At 43.2% G+C, this 14,480-nt stretch overlaps 1 protein-coding gene across 1 annotated transcript in view; it reads left to right on the plus strand.

Moving 5' to 3' along the window:
- Window positions 1–14,480, plus strand: part of LOC131286817 (protein amalgam-like) — a 57,475-nt gene that overhangs the window by 29,010 nt on the left and 13,985 nt on the right. Inside the window, exon 2 of the mRNA XM_058315819.1 lies at window positions 9,166–9,321. Coding sequence (XP_058171802.1) covers window positions 9,166–9,321 — 156 coding nt within the window. The remainder of the gene's footprint in view (window positions 1–9,165; window positions 9,322–14,480) is intronic.

Below are 14,480 nucleotides of genomic sequence, written 5' to 3' on the forward strand. Positions count from 1 at the left end.
GAAACAGCCGGTGGGGTCGCAATCTCCTGCCCGTTTCTGTCTAACAAGCAAACAAATCAAACATCATCAACTTCTGACGCCACCTCGCGAGGTGATCAAAGGAGGCGAAAGTCTCTACAGGTCACCGGTTCCAATAAGTGTCCTTGATCATTTGAAATGAGTGCGAAAAGTCTTACAACCGAGGGAGGGCGAAGGACTGGGATTAAAACCTAAGTCCTTTCTTCTGCCCAGCAGGGGGAAAGTGACACCGGGAGGCATCTCATTTATTTCCGAACATGATTTATGAAAAGGTTCGTGGCAATATAATAAAGCTAAAACTTGAACCTTCGTGCTTATTGTATACGAAAATACACACAAATATATATATACAGAAGACCGAGCAAATTGTCGTTCGATAAAGCAACGCCTGTTATAAATCGGTATAATGGCTCCAACCAACCGAACCGCCTTCTCGAAGGAGACAGCTTTCGTGAGCACGACATGATCTGGAAGCTTTGCAGCTTTTTCGTTATTTGCTTTGCTCGATCTATCATTATTTGCCTGCGTTGAATCATGTTCTTTTCGCCATTTTTTCCTGCCTTTCAATGCCCTTTTCTGTTGTGCAACATAATGATACCTGGTTTCGAAGATCTAATAGGCACTATAAGTCTGCATTTGTACTTCCCAATATAAGGAAAGAATTTTTGAAATCTAAGCCAGTCTCTTTTTAGAACAGTTTAACCACAAAATCATGAATTTAAATTAGTTCGTAGTTATCGTGTTTCGTGTTCTGAATAACAAAATATTAACTCAATAAACTCCCTTCAATTATCCTTTGCAATTGATGGAAATTTCATAACCGAATTATTATACATTGATTACGATAAATTGATGACGTCTTTTTAAGTTGTAACAGTCCATTTAGTGAACATTGGAAAGTAGAAGAAAAATATCTCAGACCAAAAGGTACTCGCACTTGCCCATCGTGCCGTCCGCCGTGGCTTTGCATTTGTTGACGTATCATATTCCCCCCGAGAGCGAGCGAACCACTTCAGATCATTAATTTTAGCATGTCGTGTGACAAACCTGCCTCCTCCGCCGGTCGGAGGACTCCCGCGTTTTCCACTTGCCTTCTGGTAGGGGTTCTTCGTCATCATTAACGTCTCACACCTTCGTATCACAACGATTTCGTTATTTGATAGAGATGGGGTTTCCTTTCGCCAGTCAGCTGATGTCGTTTCCGAGGTGGTCCGTGAAGAAAATCGGCCTTCCATTTAAAGAACCAAGTTAACATTCCGCTGCAAGGAATTGCACTTGGCGAGATTGTCAATTACCCGCGAGGTCATAAATAGGCAATGAGAAAAATGAAAGACTGGAATTGGATTTAGTATTTGTAAATTTCCGACATAGTGAAGATAATATTGATTTATCTTTTCCTCTGCTTTCTTATTAACTCTAGAACTACCGCGATTTTTGTTCAATATTACAAAGAAAATTTTACTTTCGAATACATAAAAATAAAGATTCCATTGGATGTGTGAAAGTCATGTATTGACATTGGGTAGAATTGTTCAACTTTAAGAAATAAATGTGATTGAAAAAGTACCTGACTCAAAAACAAAAAAAAAAAATGACAAAAAATCAAAATGACTGGTCCGGTGTTTCTAGTGTTAATTGTATTCGTAAGCGTTTCGAGTAGGAAAGCAACTCTTCAAAAGAATTTCATTTCTATAATAATCGTTTCCGTTATTTTTACATGAAACCCTTGGATTTTTGAAAAAAATATTCAATTATATCAAACAGGTTTGTGAAAAAAGATTCAACAAATGTTTGATTTTTAAATACGCGCAGCTAACCAATCCACAAACAAAACATTGGCAAATAGGGTCCTTCAATAAGCAAGGGGTTCGCTTAGGTTTGGCCGAAAGGCCGTAATTGAATGTTCGCGTGTACCAAAACAATCGAGCTGTCAATTTTGATCTTGTTCCCCAAGTACTTTCCACAGCCTTTCCGAGGTTTGGCGTCGAAAATGCTCCGTATATTATGCTCGCGCGATCCTAAGGACACATTGTTGCCCAAATAAGAGAAGGTACGAAAGAAGGGTTTGCAAAAATGGTAAGGCATCAGCAGAAAGAGAATCGACAGGGCTGAAAGATATTTTAATTGAAGATAAATGTTTGCCCATCGCAAATTTATTTACGACGAACGATTGCCATCAGTCTGTGGCCGGTGATGGTTCGGGAACAGCCGATTTGCATTTAAAAATCAACCTCCCAACTCGGATCAGGTTGGCACACAAGACCTTGTAACGTGGGTGAACATAAATGGCTAAGAACAAATACTAGTTGTGACGTTTCTTCCTCTTTTAGCTAAATGTTGTTCTCAAAGTTTCTCAGAGTTTTAAACGATCTCAAGTTTCCATCCTAATACATATTTCAAAAGAAATAAATTTAAAAGCACTTTAGCACATTCCAATATTATGTAACTCCGTTAGATTAAAAGCCCACATCGCACTATGCGCTAGGTCGTACTATGTGCGGACATTACTGATTTAGGTGTTTACTCTGCGTTTACTTTACATTGAGAAACCCTTTTTCCTAAAATTTGCTTTCCACGTAGGCCCAACACCTGAACCCTGACAGAAGGATGTGCTTTTTCTGATCCAAGGAATGAAATGATGAAAAATTTAACTCCGAGCACATATTCCATCCTCGGGGCGATCCATTTTTCTGTTGTACGAAAATACCCCAAAAATTCAACCGGCTGGTTGCTTGAATAGCTAATTATGGATTAACCTGAAAACACGGGAGAACGTAAGGATGATGCCGACCTGGGAAACTGCTTACGCACGGATTGGGCTAATAAAAAAGAAACGACGTCCACATTTTTCCTAGCGAACAATTACGCCGTAGCATGTCAGGAGTTGACGCGGAGTTGTCCGTTTTGTTGTGAGGACTATTTTTTCAATCTTCTTGACGCAACTCGGCTGAGAGGGGTAGAGAAGACAGCTTTCAATACCACCGGTAAGCAAGTAAAACAGAAAAAAATCAAACCATAGAGAAAAGAAAAACGAAATACATTACATGTCCAACATACTAACCCCACATCTTCCCCTAAGTCACCAAAGCCTCCCGACGTTCCGGCAACATCGCGCCGCGTGTTTGTGTTGTCAGAATCGGGTTGCGTAATCCGGATTCCCTTAGAACAACCTGGGGTTAACAAAATCTGTCTACGAAGAAAAAGATGCAGTACGCAGTACCCGTCGGCATGCGAAACCTTTGGCGTGTTGGTAAAATTTGAAGAATGCCTGCAAGAAATGAGAATCACGTGTTGTACAAATATTTACAAAATAAAAGGATTACATTTCACACCGAGCCGCTCGATGGCAGCTGGCGCTTCTTGTTATCATGCCAGCTTCTATCCGTCTAGCGCGCGTCCTTTTTTACGCCATACTTCTCCGTCCTCAGTCCGTTTGACTCAGGTTTCAGAGCATGGCGATGAGCCCAGGCGTAGGGTGTTGCCTCCTACGTCCGCAGCGTAACAAATACGACCGGCGAAAACATTGAATTAGTAAAATACTCCACGCCACGCAACGGTCCATCAAGCCAGGACCAGAGTATCATCTGCGACCTTTACCCGTTCTGTTGACGATGCGGGAAGACACGAGCGCAAGAAGTTCGTCAACGAAGTAAAGACCGCATATTATCGGGCATCGTTTCAGGACAAATATCTCATCGCACCTTTTCCCTCTGCTCAACACACCGGGATTGTGATGGATTCCTTGTCTGGGGAAAGTTTAACATTTCGTCAGTGCTTGGAGGCCATAGTACCTCGGCTTGAGTTCAATCACATAACCCATCGTACCATCCAACGTGCCAGAGTATCGTCAATCGTTGGAAAACAACCACCGAATCGATACAGACCTTCCGAAACACACCAGCTTAAAGAGCGTGCAAGAAGGAAGTTTTCGAATCGACTCACTCTCGAAACCACCTTCGGAGGATTATAGAATTTGTTAGAAAATCTCCTGGCCCAGTGGTTTCGAACTACGGGAAACGCTCATTAACTCTCGAAGCGTGATACTCCTTTTCGAGGCGCCTCTGTACTCGATTGGTCATGGACTGGTCATCTCACATTCTCATTGCATTATCTTCATTTTATATTATCGATCGTGGTGCAAACAGCAAGAGAAATTTCTAGAGCGAAGAGGCTGGTAAGCATTCTATAGTTCATATGTAAAACAGTTGTTTGTCAGTTCGTGAAATGTGCCAACTTTACTCCGTTATGCAAATCTCATCATTTTCTTTATGTAGTTTCGAGACCGGGTAAATGTTTTCGAGTAATTACGACGATGCTGCATCCGGCCACCATCCCTCTGCACACTCCAAACGCATTTTTTACACAGAATTCGGGCGGAAAATGTGTTTGACCCGGCGCTTTTCGCCGGAGTGGTAATAAATTTGAGTTGGGATATCGGAGAGAGGAAAACGCAGAGACACATAAAAACACAACCCCACCAAACAAAATCGATTGCCTATTGTTTGCTTTCAATAACCGGCCATTGGACGTTTCGAGCGAGCTCCAATAAAGATTTATTCATTATTGAATACAAATATTAATTTCAATATTTAATTAACCCACATTGCATGAAGCGAGTGTTGGATCAGGTCAGGATTGCTTATCGCAAACGTATGCGCGCGGGTGACCGAATGACGAATTGCGCCTGAAAAACTGTAACTGTGGCGCACAATAACACAATTTCCGAACGCTTGCACGGGAAATCAATTTTCCCGCGACGCAGAAGGTGGAAAACATATGCCGCACATCTCGTACTTCATCCAAAGTTGTAGCGTTCCGGACGAGGAGACTTTACAGAAACACACAACATAAAAAAAAGTGAAACCAAAAAACACGCCAACTCCTTCCCTGAAGTTAGTCCTGGTTGCTCGGTTAGTAATCACTCGGGCTGATTTCCACTTTCCATCGATACGCGAAGCCGTATCAATTCAATTCAATTTATCAACTAGTTTTTTGGAGGCCAGGTACCTGGCCCGTCGGTTACTCCTGGATCCCCTTCCGCCCCATGGAAGGTTTCATGTCGTCCGCGTTACTTTTTCTAGTTCAATTTATCAATTTAACACTTGAATAATGGATTGTCCGAAAACGGAGCGCGTCCAGGTTTTCCACGCGTAGTTCGGAAAACTGCACCAAACTAACCCCTATTGCAAAGTCAAAGGAAAACCATCATGATCCGGTGTTCATATGTCCTTACGTGTTATTTCTTTTCGATTTTCCTCCTCGCAGCGAACTCTCACCCAAGGCGTCAGTGAGCATTCCGGGAGTCGAAATTGAGTCGAGTGTGATAATGGAAATATTTATAGCCCCCTTCGACTGTTCGGTTGTTTGTTGCCGTTTGGACAGTTAGGGATTGAGGGATTTTGGAAGTCGAGGAAAAATCCTCATCGTTCCCATGTAGCGCCAAAAACCGACAGAAGGGTAAAATATTATGTTGTTCAAATTGATAGTACCGAGCTTAATGCATGCGGATAGGTTTTATCGATTTATTTCACACCAAACAACCCCCGGCCGATTCTTGTGCGGAAGAGGAATGGTAGGGAGGGATGATGAGTCATGGGGACCAGGGAAGGATGGAGTACCAGGGCAGACGTCTCGCAATTTAACGCCTGGCGAGGCAGCTGCAACCTCGAAGCTGCTGCAATTTTCCCATTGCGAAGGTGTCATGAGTTTCCTTTTAATTCTTTTCTCGGTCACTGGCGCTACCCAAGCGTTTGCATCCGGTATGTTTGCTGGTGAGGCTGCTTTCGTGTTATTTGTGTTTGGTTTGCGCCGGCCCTTTGAAGCGCACGAAGAACTGGCCTTTTCTGGCGAATGTTAGCACACGTGGCGCACCTGGGTTTGGTAGTGGAAAATTTAGAATTAGCTAAATCAAGGAATACGGCAACGAAAAACTGCTGCAAATCGCAGCTTCCCTCCGGTTCCGGGCTGATGGACATAGTGCATCTCAAGGCAGAATTTTCTATCCACCCAATCGGGGCTTTTGTCCATTCAACCCTCCTGCAAGACAAACAAACAAAATTTCAAAAAGGAACACTGTTTTCCTGCTTTTGTTCCATTTACGTGTGTGTTTTTTCTCGACTTTTAATGACGCTTTCACGATTTCATGAACAATTTCTTTTCCATTCCGACACCCTTCTTATGCCTCCTTCCGGCAATTTAATCAGTGGTTAATGGGAATGCTGTGGGTATTTTTTCGTTTTCTCGTCCATTACTTTAAACTGTCCTATTTTCACCATTTATTGATCGAACACGATTGATTGTCGAGTTCAACTCCCCCGTTTGTATTTTTTGCTTCTACAAAAAATAAGCGGCGTAAAACAGTTCAAAGTGAAGCGGAATCATCATAGTAACGCTAGCAATGCCATTTGCAGATGATTTTAGTTTAGGTTAAAGAAAAGCAGAGTTCAAGTTTAATTTCATTCGCATTGACTGAATTCTACATTATCTTCGCAATATCTTGAGACATTGCGACACCGTGAGAACAGATATTTAACATGAAAAGATTTCCATTTTGTACCCGCTTTCATTATGGTCGTGACAAATTAATTCAATTTTTAGCATTTAGAAAAACTCCTTGGTTCGCAAGCAACCAAGGCTAATTTTCCTTCACCTTGCAACGACATTGTGAAATTGTGGGGGTGGGCGACATTCCAAAAATAGTGACAACGGAAGAAAGAGGTCCCGCTTGCGAACATGGAATGGCAGTGTTGCATTTCGACGATGTCGACGGTAGAAATCATTACGTGTTGTAAGCGAAATGCCACTTTCTTCGTTAACCACAGTATGAGTTCAGTGCCACTTCGCAAAAGACGGCTCCAAAAGGGAAGAAAAACGGTTGACGGAAGAAGAAAAATGAGTGATTAAATGCGGGGAGGACAAAGAGATGAAATGTTCAATATGGAACCGAATCAAGTTTTCTGTCTAACATTTCGAGAGTTTCCGTTGGTTCGTCTGGCAAGTTGGCGACGAATGAAAGAGGGAAAATGCTACTGACTTTTTCCGAGTGGCGTCCAATGACTAGGGTAAAGTTAAAAAAACCAAGTAAGAAACAAGAAACACGTATTTAACACAAAAGTAACATCAAACATTTAAAAATATGTGTGTAAATAACACACCGCGTTATTCGTACACCAGTTTTTTGTACCCTTCTATTCGGTTCCCCGGACAGTTTAGTTCTATCAAAATCTATTTTTTCAGAAAAGGTAGCCAAAGAGCAAAGGAAGAAACCTGAAAAGGCACGAGTAGAAATAGAAAATTGAATTTTATGTCAAATTGTTGCAAGTTCCTTTAAAGGCACCTCACTTGATGGAAAATGTTTCGTGTCAACAACTGGCCAGCAGAAAAGCAAACGCCTTTTTCCCGACCGGGCGTAAAAAAGGTGAACGAAAGCGAGCTTAAAAGGCAGCTCATGAACTAGTTGGTGGAAAAATGTGGTTGATCAACTCGATGAATTAGGACGCGAAAACTTCCCGCGTCAGTCTTTCGTCAATGTCCCTTTTATTCGTTCCCTATATATTTTTCGTTCCCTTCAAAGTTTTGCATCATTCGGTGGCACGTTTGACACAGTAGAGGAAAACCGAACAGTAGAAGCGATCGGAAAAGGTGGCACGATTCCATGGTTTCGACCGTGTATTACAACAGACTAACGGGCGTCAATCGACGAAAGGTTGATCGGTTCGTTACGAAAGGACCATTTTCCCACCAACGCTCGGTACGTGTGTTTTTGTGTTTGTGTGTTTATGTGCGGGGACGAAGAAGGTATGCAGGGAGTAGGTGTGCAGGGAAGCTGAAACTATTTCCCACTTGCAGCTATTTATGCAATCGGCCCAATGGAACTCTGCTAGGACACCGGAGCGATGGAAACTAAGTTAAACATCATCAGCGTTCAAATATTGACAAACTCGCCGTTCGCACGCACATCCCCATCGGCGGAGGGAGTCGAAAAGGATGTTGCCCGACGAGGCGTGGGAATGAAACCATACGAGCGCAAGCAAGAGCTTCGATAGTGAGCGACGCCAAAGGATTGGTCGGACTTATTTGTCGAGCGACCGAACTAGTGCCAATTAACTTTTTACCTTAACTCCTGTAGTTCCAGACTTTCCCGAGCATTTTGGTGAATGATGGACCGCAAAAGGGAGGGGGTGTCGAAGTCGATGTTCATATCATCGCCACATCCGTTTCATTCGGTTACTGGTGTCTATGACAATCGACGATGGCATGTGACCTGGTTAGGAAAGCCTTATGTGGAAAAGCTTAACACGTAAGAATGGGTTACGTTTGCCAGTATCACTTTTCGATTCAATGTTACATTTACAACTCCTCGAGTACTCAGTTTAATGTTGACGTATAGTGTTGCGTTCATTTTGATTTAAACATCCGATACATTTTTGCATCTACTTTGACTGCTATCAGTCAGTCATCAATGTTTCATTTCACCTTTTCGGTGACATAATGAAAAGATTTCTCTTTTTGTTGACCATTTTGTGAGGATATTGGATAGATACAAAATTGCAATTTAATTCACTTTCTAGCTCGATTTAATGAACCTTTTGATACTGATACTGTAGAAACTGTTAATTTCGGCCAGTACGGGACTATACAAAGGCTTTGTCCTGCTAGAGATTGAACTGGTAAGCGTTCAACTTGCCACTATCACGTTCGCGCGAGATACCTCCGAAGATCGGATTGAAGCAATAAATCACGTTTTGAAACAAAACTTGCAATGAGTGATCGACAGCCAAAAAAGAGAAAACGAAACGTAGCAACCAGTATTGAAACGCTTCACGGAACTTCAATAGCGTATTTCAACATTAACCACTACAGATTAGAGCCCGCGTAGTGATGGCGATATGATCGTGCCAGTTCTTCTCGTTATCGAATAGCGTGTTGGCGTACACGACAGTGAATTCCGGCCGAAAACGTGCCGTATTCAATTTTAATTAGGATATCACTGGACTCCGAATGGTGTCTCGCAGCCGTTTTCATACAGTTGTTGAGGGAGACTGCCTCGAAGTGATCGATTATTGCAATTATTTCGGAGACTAGATGAAGGATGGCACGCAGTACACACACACACACAACTAACTCTGGTTCGGTTTCAATTTGCAGGCACCTCGTTCGGCAACAGTCTCTCGGACACGCTGCTGGATCCAGACTTCATCGACAGTCCACCGATGGTGCAGCCGAAGTTCACCTCCCGCTCGCAGTCGATACGGGCCGTCATCGGCGACACCATCACGCTTCCCTGCGAGGTGGAAAATCTGGGTGAGTACCGCCGTTTTCTCCTCTATTTCCTACTGCCTGTCTCCGTCCCCTCAATGTCAGCGCAAGCAACAACAAAACAAAATCGAAAGGATCAACAATCTCATCGTTGTACCTCACTCTAGAGGTAGAAGGGTCGGGGGTTTGTATTTCCGCAAAAGAGAGTCTCTTGACGCTGAAAAGCTGGTCCGAAGGACACACTTCTCAGTCGGAGACGGTGGGATGTCTATTGCCGACTCGTTTTCGTTCACCAGGTCGTCGTCGACACACGCGTTTCTACCTTAACCGAACGACATCTCGGAATGTCCACCGGTACTTGCCGGCAGGGTATCATGTAGAAATTGGTAACCGTTTTCATCCTGTTCAGCATGCGTCCCTTTTCCTTTGTACGTTCCCCTTCTCTACGGTATCTTTGACACTGTCCAAAAACAGACGAGCTGCCCTTCGTCCGGAACAAGAGGCACGACGTTGGAAAAATACATCGGAATGACGAAAAGTTGAGCCGGATGAGCAACGACTTCGGGCTCGAGCAAAACCAGGCCATGGAGGAGGTGGTGTATGCAAAAAGTTATCCAATGCGGCTATCCCCGTGTAGTATTCACCTGCCTCGGGGCGGAACATGGGACAAGTTTCCACCCGCGTGTGCTTCCTTTCTTTTCTTCGCTTCACTCGCCAATGTCAGTTCGTTTTCTCGCATGCTCTTCGACCATGTCGCCCCTAATCTGCCCGATTACAGGATTCCCATCAATCTGCATGATTATGCCGAGCAGCCCGGTAGAAAGGATGAGGAATTACACGGTTGAGAAAAGACGATTATGGAGAATCCCGGTGATTTGTGTGTTATTTAGGAAATTAAATTTATTCTCCGCCCAACACCTCCACGTTTTAGCAGTCGAGCGTTTCGAGGAGAGTTTTACAAACGAAGAATGAGATTAGATATTCCAGACATTAAAGCGCAGCACGGAACACGACGAGGTAAAACTAGTTACAATGATTAAAGAGCTGCCATTTACGGCACACTGGAAATTATTCTAACGAACATCTAATTTAAAGCGATCCAATTTGAAAGCCAGACTAAATCAATCGTCGTGCTGCAAACTGGGAAAGAAGGGACGCCACAGACACATCTAATCACCTGTTGCATTGCATTTCGTCCACAAGCTTACAACATCCAGCACCTTTTTTTATTATACATTTAATATGTTTTTCGACAATCGGACCGTATTCAGAGCTGATGGGAAATTGAATCGTTTTTCCGATTCCGTGCAGAAATGTGAACTTATTTCCATTTGCACGTTGCCAGCATAATGAAACGTGGGCCTCCGTTTTGGATGGTGCAGGAGAGATGGACTTAAATGCGTACATTAAGAATGTCATTTTAATACAATCATTTCCATAGATGCAGTTCATTTGCGCAGCGGATTAGTGGAGGCGATGCGTGAAAAACTACACACGCACGTATTTACTAAATCAAACAGCACGATAATTAATTTTTCATATCACCGCACACTCCGGGCGGCGTAAACTTTCTCGTCGTTTCTATCCGCTATGCGTTTTTCCACTCGCTCATGCGGATGTTTTCTCACTCCGCTATTTTCTACATCCGTTCCGAGTGCCGGAAAAGGCATCTGTTTTAGTGTTACCGATGGATTTTCCACCAACCAGCAACCACTCGGGATGCGGCACTAAGGGTAATGGTAGCCTCATGTGTGCGAGCACAATGTTGCGTATAAATTATTTGGAAACCGACCTCGGGAATGCCAGCACAGCATCACCGCTTTGCACTTAGGTTGGGAAATGGTGTATCCATCCATCAGACCCATCAGAGTCCAAAGGAGGCTTACGGCGAATGTCCAGTTCGGCCAGCTAAAACTGCATTCAAACTGCGAATAAATGAACCGATTCCAACAGACAGCACCCAAAACACACTTTTCCCTCCCGATCACGACTCACGGTTTTCGCACGTTCAGGGGCTTGCGGAGTCCTTGGGGGGTCCTGGCAAAAGCCGTGTTGGGCTTTTCTTCCCGTTTTGGTGTACTCGTTTAGGAGCGAGTGTTATTTCAAATGTAATCCCTCCTACGATGAAACACAAAAAGTGGGAAGGGGAAGGAGTGGTATGAGCTCCTCTTCAGTCCACTTTTCCAGGCGCCGGAAGTACCTGATCCTTACTCCACGCAAACAGAGTTTAGCAAATGAGCATCGAAAATATGCCCGGCCCGTTTCGGTTTCGTTTGCACGTATGAAGTTCAGAATTTCAAGTCCCATCCGAAAGGCTTTGGACAGGATTTTGTTTGCACGACTCCCGCTTCCTGTTACGGAATTGTTTTCACGTTACGCTCACCGTAAAAACTGACCCCGTACTGAACGTGCATGTGTGTGGTGTTTGAGCAAGGAATGTACTCCACTTGCGTACGACCAGCATGCTGCCGTCGATTCCAGATGATCGCGCGCTGTACACCGATTTAACCTGCCTTCCTCGCAGAATTCCACCGCCCTTAGTTTGTCTTCCGTTCTGGGGCACTTCCGGGAATCCCCGGTAATGATAATTAGAGTTCAAATAATTATGTTTTTAGCATTTTCGCCTAATTCGCCTCCCACCTATTTTCTTTACCCATTCTTTTCGGATGCGGGCTTTGTTGAACGAATGTTGAAATCATTTGTATAACGGTTCGCTTACGTGCAGCGGCATGTCCATTTATCATTATTGGACACTACATTTATGCAATAAGTTGAACGCGTGATTTTTCCAACTTCGAAAACAAAGGAAGATTTAATAAATAGAATATTTTATGATTAAGTTAACATTCCGGGAAATTACCTTGCAGTTAGTAATTGTCTGGTATTTTTTTCTTTGATTTATATTATAGAGTTTGACGGTTTCCTAACAACTGTCCCTTTCATTCCCATTCTACCGTTTCAAAAGTCTATTCCAAAAATGGCCAAGTTTTTTGATAATGAGGTTTAGAAGCTGAATTATCTCTTATAACTCCGTCGGTAGTCCCTGGCTCCCCTACCGTCCCATTGAAGGTTCCATGCCGTCCCCGTTACAGTTTCTAGGTCTTACAGTAGAAGGCATATTATGTCGGTAATTGCCGAGCAGTAAGTTAAATACAACTACGAATTGTAGGATCAAAAATTGACTACTAAACTATCTGACCCTCTCCCTGTTCGATCAGTGCCTGATCTTGGCACACAAGATGTCTCCCTTTAACTGAAATATCGATACCTACCCGACCCATCGATATAAATGCAAAAGCACTGTAATACCGCAAAATGTTACCAAAAACATACGGTACGGAACGGTAGGTGAGCCAGGGACTACCGACGGGCCAGGTACCTAGCCTAAAAAACCTGGTGCATCCGTAATTTTCTACACAAGTGTCTCTCACAAATGGTGTACTGGTAGAGGTGCTAAAGTCTTTTGTCAGAGGTGAGGAGTTCGGATCCTGTATGGAAAAATATTTTATTGTGCGAAATAAATTCTGACTTATGCTATATGGTTCCTCGCCAAGACTACGGTTTCGCTCTAGATAAACCCGTGTTCGACTCCCGTTTCCACTTAAATTTAGAAAAATCATGCTTCACGAGCATTTTAAATTGAAGGGTTTATTGGCCTCATCTCATCACAGAAGAAACATTGGTATGTATTCCGGGTTATACGCAAACGTGATCCATTAGAAAACGAATCGATCAATGAAAAACTTCACCAGTTTCCCAGCATATGTATTTTTTAAATTAGCAAGAATTACTCTTCAAACTATCATAACCTGGTCTGGTAGAATCTTTTTTCTTAATCAGAAAAAGCACCTTTCCATAAAAAAAAGGTCCACTTGAATGCGTGTATGTGAAGCTTTTCTGCAGCGCTGCTAATATTTCGATTACAACATTTGTTTGCCAACGATCGCAAACGCTTCGCACGGCAAAACGCGAGCATAATAAACAACTCGCGGCGTTACAAGCACCAGCAACCCCGGGATTGATAAAATACATTTTCACGCAAAGGCAAATGTTGCCCCCGCATCTTCCCCAACCGCACCTACGGCCACCGTTCCTTTCTGAACTTCAAATGCATTGCCATGCCCTTCAAACACACTATGCAGCAGAACAAAATGAAACAACGTGCTGGCCGGAAAAGCTGTACAATCGCAATACGCCAATGCCGAGCCCCTTGCCGCGATTCGCCTGTATCGTCTATCACTATAGTTGTCGGTTCGGTTTTCCAGTGCTGTCCCAGCGGAGAGCGGAGGCCCAACGGTAGTACAAGAGCATCCCCGTTTCGCTTGGAGTTTTCGGTTTTTCACTTTCCGCCGCTGGCGGTGCTACCGGCAATTTTCGCGAAATTACCAATCCTATTCTCATTTCTGTGCACGCTTCAGCTTCGAGGATGTGGCAAAAGATGGTGGAATGTGTTGCGGTCTTGAACGAAGCGAGAACCTTTAATTTTATTTTTCAGTGCACCCTGCTCTATCTTATAGAAATGCTTTCTTTTTTTTTTGCAAACGGGAGGACATGAAAAAGATGATTTTAAATGAAGTTTTAAATTCATTTGCAAAACGATTCTTCACCGTACGAGGCAAACGAAGATGGTATTTTTTCGTTCTTTTTGTTTGCCTTGCCTTGTTATGCCTGAATTTTCCCATTTTGCTCTGCGTCACCACTTTTTTATGTTAATTTAATATCTTTCCCTCTCATTATCGGAAAATTAGCTCCCAGCTCGGTCCTTCTTTTTTTTTAGACTTTCGTCCTTCGTTGTGGATTCTCTTCAACAGTTGATTTGCCATCGCTTCATAACCGGCGGCTAATGAGCAGATGGCTTACAATGTGTGGCGCCTACTTTCGGAGCCTGGCAGAAGACAAAGGCAAAATGCATTTTAATTCGCTCATTAACATTAAACTATTCAATTATACAATTTCAGTAATGATATATGCTAATGGTAAAAAGTTGAATCAAATTGGGAAAGACAGTAGATTATGGGAGGTGCGTTCCATTCCATTCGTTGCAAAAGTGCCACTGTTAAGAGTGAGGAAAATATGGCCACAAGTGGATGGGAATAATTATAGGACTGAATATCGCAGGAAGTGAATCTCTAGATTATTAGTAGAATATCCTTATGAGCAGGACAGAGTATATAAGGAACTGCTTGTTGGACGTAATTACGAAA

The sequence above is a fragment of the Anopheles ziemanni genome, chromosome 3 (assembly GCF_943734765.1).
Source record: "Anopheles ziemanni chromosome 3, idAnoZiCoDA_A2_x.2, whole genome shotgun sequence".
NCBI classification, from domain to species: Eukaryota; Metazoa; Arthropoda; class Insecta; order Diptera; family Culicidae; genus Anopheles; species Anopheles ziemanni.